This window comes from Micropterus dolomieu, linkage group LG18 (assembly GCF_021292245.1).
Source record: "Micropterus dolomieu isolate WLL.071019.BEF.003 ecotype Adirondacks linkage group LG18, ASM2129224v1, whole genome shotgun sequence".
Lineage (NCBI taxonomy): Eukaryota > Metazoa > Chordata > Actinopteri > Centrarchiformes > Centrarchidae > Micropterus > Micropterus dolomieu.
The window spans coordinates 14265131-14275160 of NC_060167.1; the positions used below are offsets into that span (position 1 = coordinate 14265131).

Genomic DNA, 10030 nt, shown 5'->3' on the forward strand with positions numbered 1-10030 from the left:
AGGAGACAGATTGATAGTAGGCTCACGAAGGAGCACTTCTTCACAGATGACAACCAAGCTATTTATCTGCTGTTATTGATTTTTCTGTGCAGTGTCTGTCACAACAAGCTGTGCTCACAGTTAACTACTCTGAGGAGAAATAGAAAAGTCCAATCTGCTGAAAATATGTAGTCTCTTCCATTTTAAGTTATGTGGAATATTTCTGCACAGTTTCTGTAGTAATACAGTTTTAGTGATTAGAACTTTCGGTAACACTTTCTATGAAGGTCATCGCTATAATGACTTATGCATATATTTATAACAAGATATAATGCGTCCATAAGACATTATAACAGTTGTTATAATCACTTACAAACATGCATTAGGCGTTATAGCAAAGTTCATACCGTATTATGACCTTTTGATTTAATGTTTTATAACTAATAGTAATACCAGTTTATATCAATGTGTGGCAAGAATCTCCAACCATGTTCCATAACACATTATAACCACCGACTCTGCCTCGTTATGAATACACTTTAGTCACCATTTACAATTAGTGATATAAAATGGAATAATAGCTTATAGTAATGTTTAAAGTTATATAGCATGTCTTTGTTTGCTTTACATAAAGTGTTAAAATATCTATCCCTGTATAATATATTACAGGTGGACATAATACCATATGAACTAATTTGCTTTAAGTAAAGTGACACACATTTTGCGCAGGAAAACAACTTTTATTTATGTTTCTTCACTTTTTGAACAAATTGTATTCATAACGAGGCAGAGTCGGTGGTTATAATGTACTATGGAACATGGCCGGAGATTCTTGCCCCTATATAAACTGGTATTACTATTAGTTATAAAACATTAAATCAAAAGGTCATAATACGTTATGAACTTTGCTATAGCGCCTATTGCATGTTTGTAAGTGATTATAACAACTGTTATAATTTCTTATGGACGCATTATATCTTGTTATAAATATATGCATAAGTCATTATAGCGATGACCTTCATAGAAAGTGTTACCGAACTTTCTATATTTGGGTTTTGGAATGCTGGTTTGACAAAACAAGTAATTTGAAGATGTCAAATTGGACTGTGGAAATATTGTGATAATTCTTTGAACTATTTTCCATTTTATAGACTAAATGACTGTGATCAGAAAAACAACATGTTTGTTGAAACTTTAAAAAATAATTTCAGCCCATGACAACGTGTACACTCCAGAGAAAGAGTAGAATAGACGGAAGAACAAAGTAGAAAGGCTGTAGATGAAACCAAATAACTAATTTGCACTAAAATGGTGCTCATCATGTTGTTAAATTAGTGTGCTGTCACACCAGAAATAGAAAAAAGGGGGTGAGACACAAGACAACTAATGATAGGTTCAGATTACCAGGAGTGAAGTCTCTAGAGAAATTGTTGAAGCATATTGGTGATGGCTACACATGTGTTCTGTGAGATCAAATATAGCTGGAATCTTGTAGATATTTTAGTCATTTTCAGATTAGGTTTAGTAACATGTGCTTCAGTTATGAAAATAATAATCCAAACACAATTTTACAAGCCTCGTATTTTTATAGATAGATATAGTCATCCCCAAAATTTTTGTTTGCTCAGCATGAAGCGCATAAAAGACTAGTGAGATCGTACGCAACCATGGTTCTCTGAGTGAAGAGACTATCTCTCCAGGCTGTTCAGAGACTGATGAAGGTTAGGCACACAGGTGCTTTTTAGTATCTTAGGTGGTTGTCTTTGACAGTCATCACCCCAGGCGCCTGACACCCATGGATCAGTCCCTGTGCAAATGGAATACGTAACAGGGTGGACAGACCATTTTGGTATAATAGAAAAATGCCTTTTAGACAACATAAAGCTAAAATATAAACAAAAAACAAATGTAATGGCATTTTATGTGTTATGTTTTCCTTATTTGCTTGTCGGTCTTCAATGTTATAAACAAGGAAATTCCCTAAGAATAATCCTCATGACAATGTTTTTTTCAATGTTTGGTGGACTACTGTTTTAATGGGCTGATTGTTTCAACTTTATGATCTCAAGAGGCAACACATTTATGTTAGACCTTCTAATAATGTAGACAACGTGTGCCTGTACTTCCCCTGTGTTTCAGACGATGGCAAGCTGTCATTTGAAGAGTTCAATGCTTACTTTGCGGATGGGATCCTGACTACTGAGGAGCTACAAGAGCTTTTCTACTCCATAGATGGCCGACAAAATAAGTGAGTTTTTTATTTGAAAAGGGCTCTGATTTTAATCGCTTGTGGTATCATTAATGTTTAGTTGTTTGAAGTGCCACGCTAAATTGCTTCACAGCAGTGTTCAACTGGGGCCTTTTACAGTTAGAAAGAAGCAGAAAAGAGACTCAACAGCTTGTGTTTTGAGCTCAAAGGCACAGCTAATGTGTTTCTTTCAAGTCATCAGTTATAGGCTAAATGCCTCAAAGCTGAAGGAAGGTCTTAAAAACAGTAAAAAAAGCCCTGCAACTAAACTCAAGCAGGCGGAATTAAAGTTTACCCCCTTCCTTTGGACATAAAATACTGTGGACTTCACCAGCCACTTCAAAACATACTCCCCCGAAATTGCAATCAAAGAAATCAGCCTGAGGGTAGCTGCTGAAATCACTGGTCTGCAGAAAATGTTCACATCGATGCGGCCTCCCCTGTTGTGGTACATGTAATGGTTTTAAGTGTCATCTTTGTTATAAAGCTTTATTGTTTTTTGGCAGATTAGGGATTTGTATTCGTGAGACACTTTGCAACCTTTTCCCCCTCCACACTTCCTTATGTTGTACCAGCACTTCAGGCTGTCAAACTGTATGTATCAGCTCAGGTAAAATTATTAATTCACTTTTATTGTTTGTCTTTTTCTCACAAGATGGCGCTCACCAACAAACTCACGCATACACGTACTGAAGTTTTTAAATTGACATTTTAAGACACCTAACCAATTAGAGTGAGAAGTCTTTGGCTACAGTAATAACATTTATTTCTATGTTGTGTTGCAAGTTCTTCCAGTTTTTCGACATTATGTTATGCTGGGACTGTCAATGATGTGATACACCAGCCTGCAGGCCTCTGTACCCAGCTCCAAGCTTGAGGCAGTTGGCATGAACTAAGCTCTGTCTTTTAAGTCTTCTATGTCTAATTAAAGGGCGTTCTTGTTTTGAATAATCCAGTTAATTATACAATATCTCTGCTGAAACAAAAGTATTTCCAAAACCTGCGTAGGCTTTGGTGATGATGCTTAAAGTCACATAATAGCACAGAGAATATTCCCTCTCAGCTGAAAGATAAATAATCTCTTTGGTCATTGTAATGGTGGCCTGCAACAGGATGTGTGGGAACTTATTGTCACTATCTAAATGGAAATTTACAACAGCCACTGAAAAAAGGAAAGTGTTGTTTTGCCCACAGACTTTCTAATAACACAAGCCATTAACCGGCTTCACTTGCGGACTGCATCTGATAGTGAAAATGACCTGTAAAATGCTATTAAACCAACAGGAGAACCATACAGTAATGGAACTCACTTTATTAAATTGTGAACAATTTAGCCTCCAATGTAATAATTTCTGCTGTGACTAGTAAATAAAGAGGTATTGATTCCAATGTTTTTGGGCCAATGCATATAAAGTTTTTCAACAGGCCGACTTGAAAATACAACAAATAAAAATATTTATTGCAGTCAAACATTAAGTATACTGTGTTCACCTAAATGAATGTTTTTTTTTAAATTAAGTGATGTTAGTGTTTTTTCAGCTAGATTAACTGTCTGTAGCCTTACAAAATGTCATGTGGTGTGACTGTAATTTATTTTAAAATGTATTAATTTCCCTTTCATGCTTAACATTTCTTAGTAAAATAAAGATTTTAGATACAATGTATTTACTTTTCACCTTCTTAAATGTAGTTAATTAATTATTTTTTTCTGTAAATTGCATAAAACTATAATGTAAATATAAATACAGATGCTTGCAATTTTGTAGATGACTGGTAATCATGCCAAATAGGGCAAATAGGGCAGTCATGGCCAGAAGGTTGCACCACATGACATTTTGACACTTCAATAATCAGAAAAAAAAAAAAACATTTCAGAAAAAACAAATGGTTTTTTAAAGCCTAAGTGAGTACATATATAGGAGAGGTCCTGCATTTATATGCTATGTTTTTATGGTTTCAACCTTTTTTTTAAATGAAAAAAATGCAGTTGAACAGAAAATGTAGGCGTCACGTCACTGACCCTTTTACAACAGCAGAGTTTAATGAAAGGGCACTACCACAAATGCATTAACATGCATTTCTGGACAGAAAGCTATATTCTTCAAGTAAAACGACAAAGTGTAAAACACTTATTTTCATAGCAGAACAAGTATTTCAGCTTGTGTTTCCCATTCTCAAAGGAAATAGGCTGTGGTAACTTAAAGCTAGGGTAGGTAACTTTGGAGAGCTACCAGGTGACAGCTAGATTTTGAAAGTATCCAACTGAAGAAATCCCAGCCCTCCCTTCAGGCCTCCCTCCAAAGCCACTCCCCCAAAACACATTTTTGTTATGAAATTCTTCGAGCAGGTCATTTTCTCTTATTTCTTATCTCTTATATTTATTAAATCTGGAGGCCTCATGTAATCCATTCAAAGCAGAGACAGTGAGTCTGTAAAAATATGAGATGCCAAGAAAACACCGTTATCTTTGATCCTTGAGCCTGAACTACGGTGTCTCTCTATGAGCCAGCTGTCTCATCCTAACAGGGAGAGAAAGAAACAGTTTGTAACGCACTGGGGAGACCAGTAGTGTTAAAGTTCAACACACTGGGGAAACCCTGCAGCAAAATTTATGAATGTTAAAGGTAGGTGTGGAAAAGTCAGACCAAGTAGGCGGTGGGGGTGGTTGGGGTGGTTGAGGGGGATGGTGGTCCAGAAACCAGACTTTCACCCAGGAGTCTATTGTTCGTTTCCCATGTAAAAAAGTCAACATTGAATGTTTTTAGTTAAAAGTTACGAAGGTTATGTAAGTAACAAAATTAAGGTTACTTAACTTACGTAAGATAAGTTACATAGTTATTTTAACCCAAACCATGATCTTTTCCTAAACCTAACCAAGTACTTAAAAAAACATGTGCCGTTTTACAACGTTAACCAGTAGTTTTAGTTTGAAAGACTAACCGGATGTTGCATTATTATTCTTGCTAAAGCAGTACTGCGCTATAGAGCGGCGCTAAGGGGTCTTGACCAAGTGTCCATATGTGATTTTCAATTCAATTAAATTTTATTTATATAGCGCCAACTCACAACAACAGTTATCTCACAGCGCTTTTCATAAAAGAGCAGGTCTAGACCGTACTCTGTGATGTTATTTACAGAAGCCCAACAATTCCCACCCACAAGAGCAAGCACTAGGCGACAGAGGCAAGGAAAAACTTCCTTTTAAGAGGCAGAAACCTCGAACAGAACCATGGCTCAGGGTGGGCGGCCATCTGCCTCAACCGGTTGGGGGTGAAGGAGCGAGAGAGAGAGAGAGAGGAACAGAGAGAAAGGGAGAGAGGGATGGAAGGAGGGAGAGAGGGGAGGGAGGCAGCCTACACAATATACACACAGAGGTACAGACAGTAAAGGTGATGCTGCTATAGACTAAATGAAAAATGGTACAGATATTTATAGTAGTGTTGTTGATAATAATCGTAATGTTAATGATTATAATAACAATAGGACTAGTAACAATAGTTGTTGTAGCAGAGGGTGTCCAGCAGGAACACGGGGGCAGCAGGTGACTCGCAACCACAGATCCAGACTCCACAGCTCCAGAACCAGAAACACCTGCAGGAAGTGATAGGAGGAGAGAGGAGCGGGACGAGAAAGCACAGACTACCGGAAAGGGGAGAAGTTGTGTTAGTAACATGCAATAATGGGATGAGGTTGCATACAGAGGGAGAGAAAGTAGAGGAGAGAGGACCTCAGTGCGTCATGGGAAGTCCCCCGGCAGTCTAGGCCTATAGCAGCATAACTAAGGGATGATTCAGGACTCACCTGAGCCATCCATAACTATAAGCTTTATCAAAGAGGAAAGTCTTAAGCCTAGTCTTAAATGTGGAGATGGTGTCTGCCTCCTGAACCCAAACTGGAACCTGGTTCCACAGGAGAGGAGCTTGATAGCAGAACGATCTGGCTCCCATTCTACTTTGAAGACTCTAAGAACCACAAGTAACCCTGCATTCTGGGAGCGCAGTGCTCTGGTTTGGCAATAAGGCACTATGAGCTCTTTAAGATAAGATGGTGCCTGACAATTAAGAGCGTTGTAGGTAAGAAGAATGATTTTAAATTCTATTCTGGATTTTACTGGAGGCCAATGCAGGAAGCTAAGACAGGAGAAATGTGATCTCTTTTCCTGGTTCCTGTCAGAACACGTGCAGCAGCATTCTGGATCATCTGAAGAGTCTTAATGGACTTTTTCAAGCAGCCTGATAATAAGGAATTGCAGTAATCCAGCCTAGAAGTAACAAATGCATGGACTAGTTTTTCTGCATCATTTTTAGACAGGATGTTCCTGATTTTCGCAATATTACGTAGGTGATGAGTTAGGAGGGAGAATGTGTTGGTCTAAACACAAAGTTTATCTAACGTTAGTAGAAATAAAGAGCAGCATGACTTTGAATTTCCCTAATTAACTTTCAAAATATTGTCCCCATTACCCCCTCTTGTGTTCTGCCCTGCAGCAATCTGGACACTGACAAGCTATCAGGTTGGTGGAAAAGTGCTTTGTCTGATTTAATGGTTCACATTACAGTCATTTCTGTAAAACTACTCTCTTTTCTTCATCCACCAACATCAGTGGTTGTTGTCTTATTTGTGCATCCATATTGATGTCAAGCACAGAAAACCTTGAAAACAATAGTTTAACATTTCGGAAATACCTTTATTCACTTTCTTGCGAGTTAAATGAGAAGATTAATACCACTCTTCTATCTGTCTATGAAATATGAAGCTGCTGACTGGAGATGGTTAGCTTAGCTTAGCTTAGCTTAACGTGATGACAGCTTAAGTTTCCTTTTTTGATTAAAACATGTTAAATATGTAAAATAATATGTTAGTTTGTGAGTTTTATGCTAGAATGCTAGTGAAAGATTCTGTTACCTTTGGACAGAGCCAGGCAGCTGCTTCCCCATTTGTGCTAAGCTAACCCTCTGCTGCTGGTGGTAGCTTCACATTTACCGTACTGACATGACAGTTGTATAACTCCTCTCAACTCTCCACAACTGAGCAAAAAAGCAGATTTTCCAAACGATTCCTTTAAATTGTGTCTATTCTTTAGATTTCTTTTTTGGTGAATTAACATTATAACACCCTGCAACCCATAACAACACCACCATACACCTGCAAAACTGACTTTGTATAACTTTGTGTAAATATGAAAAGAAAACCTGGCACAGATCCATTGACCTATTTTTTTAAAATCATTTTAAAAATGCATGTGTGTGTCAGATGGCCTAAATAAAGTGAAGAAATAGGGCAGAGACTTGTAAATACAAGTAGTACCCAGAATAACTCTTCTGCATAATTTATTGAATGGGAATGGCATCTTTTCCATCTGACGTCAAGAGAAGTTGATTGTTTTCCATGACAGAATCCTCTGGTTATGTGAGATTTGAAGTGAATTCAGGTGGATAACTGAATTGAATTGAAAGTGTAAAAGGTGCTGCTGATCCATTAACCTTGCCGCTGTGTGTCATATCGAGGCCACTCTTTGTTTAAAGTAAAAGGTTTTTAATTAAGAACTAAGGAACAGTCTTTCTCTGCTGTACTTTTCTGGTATTACAAAATGTTTAGAGAACAAGAACTTTCCCCACGCATCCTTAACCTTCCTTTTACTTTGATTAATTTAAATAAATGGTTTATGCGTGCTGTGAACTCCATCATTTGCGACATAAATATGAGCGTGTGTAGGAGTTTATTCATTATTTGGATATATCTGGTATCAAATTAATCCGTACAGCTCCTGTCACCATCTGTAAACAGGTGGGAATGAAACTGTTTTAAACTGATTTAAAGACAGTACACACAGTAGGCCATTCAATGTCATGACATGGTGAGGATTGAGTGTTATTGAGGTGTAGGCATGTGAACATCAAATGTTCTAACTCAGCTTGTTATTAAAATTAACATATATGTTTTCCCCGATTTCTAAGATATTTTCAATGCCCTTGTGTGTTCTTATTTTAATTAGAATCTGTCATGGCAACATAAACTTTTAGGACTCAAAATAAACTTTTCACTGTTCTGACATTGCAAGGACTTTGACATTTTGTTTTCTATTTCCAATTAGACTATTTTTCTCAGCACCTGGGGGAGTATCTCAATGTACTTTCAGCTCTGGAGAGCCTGAATGTTGCCATTTTAAAGGCAATGGATAAAACTAAAGAGGTAAGTTTAGTTGTATGTGAGTTTGCCTTAATTCAAGCTTCTGTAGTACAAAACTCATTTTGTACTGCAGAAGCTTGAATTTTGTTTGAATGCACACACACACACACACAAAGTGTGTGTGTGTGTGTGTGTGTGTGTGGTGGTGGTGTGGGGGGGGCTAGGAATATGCTTAGTTTAGTGCTGAGAGGAAACGCTGTCATGCACAGATGGAGCCAATGCTGCACCAAGTCTCCCAAAACTGATGCGTTAACACTTCAGCCACACACATTTCCATTACTTACCATTGTAGTACAGTATGCTTGGTTTTAAAGGAATAGTCTGACACTGTGAGAATATGTTTTTTTTCACTTTCTTGCAGAGAGATATCCTACATGATTGACGCCACTCTGTTCAGTAGGCCTACATATGAAGCTGCAGCCAAGAGACGGTTAGCTTACCATTGCACAAAGACTGGGAACAGCGGGGAACATCTAGCCTCGCTTTGACCATTGATATCAAAACCAACCCTCTAAAGTTCACTCTTTATCTGTCTTGTTGGTTAAATCCCGTCTATATAGGAGATATAATATGTCTTTGTGCTAAGTTAAGCTAACAGGCTGTTGGTGGTAGCCTCATATTCACTGTAGAGCCACAGTTACGGCACTGGTATCAATCTTCTCATCTAGCACTCAACAAGAAAACAGATTAGCGCATTTCCCAAAATGTCAAAGTATTTCTTTATGATTCATATGATTAGTCTTCAGTTAGTAGGATAAAGCACGTCTGTCACAGTTGATCCAGAGTGTGAGATATATATTAAGATGTTTTCTCTATGGTTTTTGCTAATGCAGGTTGGAGATACTTGTCGGCTCTATTTTGAGAATCTATGATTCTGAATCATGTAATTGCTCCAGGAAACTATTCACTTAATATTCCAAATGTTTCACAAAAAACCCCAGATATTAATGTGCAACCATTTTGCACCGCCTGACATTTTTCTCCCTAGTGAATACATTATTTAATTGCAGTTGACGAGATATTTTAAAATCGCCTCAGGACTTTTTGAGATAACAACCTTGAATCTGGGATTTAAATTGTAATAGAATAGCAACAGCCATGCTTGTTCAATGAGAAGAGGAGATGTGTACTGAATAAGTATGCATCCTGTCTTAATTAGATCACCTTGCTCCTCTGTTCTGGCTCTTCTTTAAAGCTGCATTAAAAAATGGGGATATCCATAGAGGATTGTGAAATCGCCAGTTAGCAGCTGTGGTCTTTCACGGAGTACTCTGGACTGCTAATCCCATGATGCATTTTCAGTAGAGGCTACTTGTCACTATAAGTTTTGACAAAGAGCTACTGCACTGTTACTTCATTAGCACATCGTTTGAATAAAAGTCCTTTGAGAATGTGTAATCACGTTTGTGTTTGGGGACTCTAGCAATAATTATGTCTCCTATTAAACTTGTTCCACCTTGGAATTTGGATATGCGCCACTGAATAATGTATGTGTTCAGAGAATTAATTAGCCCATTTAATTGCAGCTGTCACACATTTCATAAGCGCCTGTAGTTGTTTTGGAGACCTTATCAAATCATCTCTCTTTGCATGTCTGTGGTCTGTCTTGTCTCT

General features: G+C 37.7%; 1 protein-coding gene across 1 annotated transcript in view; it reads left to right on the forward strand.

The window, feature by feature from the left end:
- necab3 (N-terminal EF-hand calcium binding protein 3) overlaps positions 1 to 10030 on the forward strand; it is a 46853-nt gene that overhangs the window by 13677 nt on the left and 23146 nt on the right. Inside the window, exons 3-5 of the mRNA XM_046028578.1 lie at positions 2119 to 2227; positions 6715 to 6740; positions 8322 to 8419. Coding sequence (XP_045884534.1) covers positions 2119 to 2227; positions 6715 to 6740; positions 8322 to 8419 — 233 coding nt within the window. The remainder of the gene's footprint in view (positions 1 to 2118; positions 2228 to 6714; positions 6741 to 8321; positions 8420 to 10030) is intronic.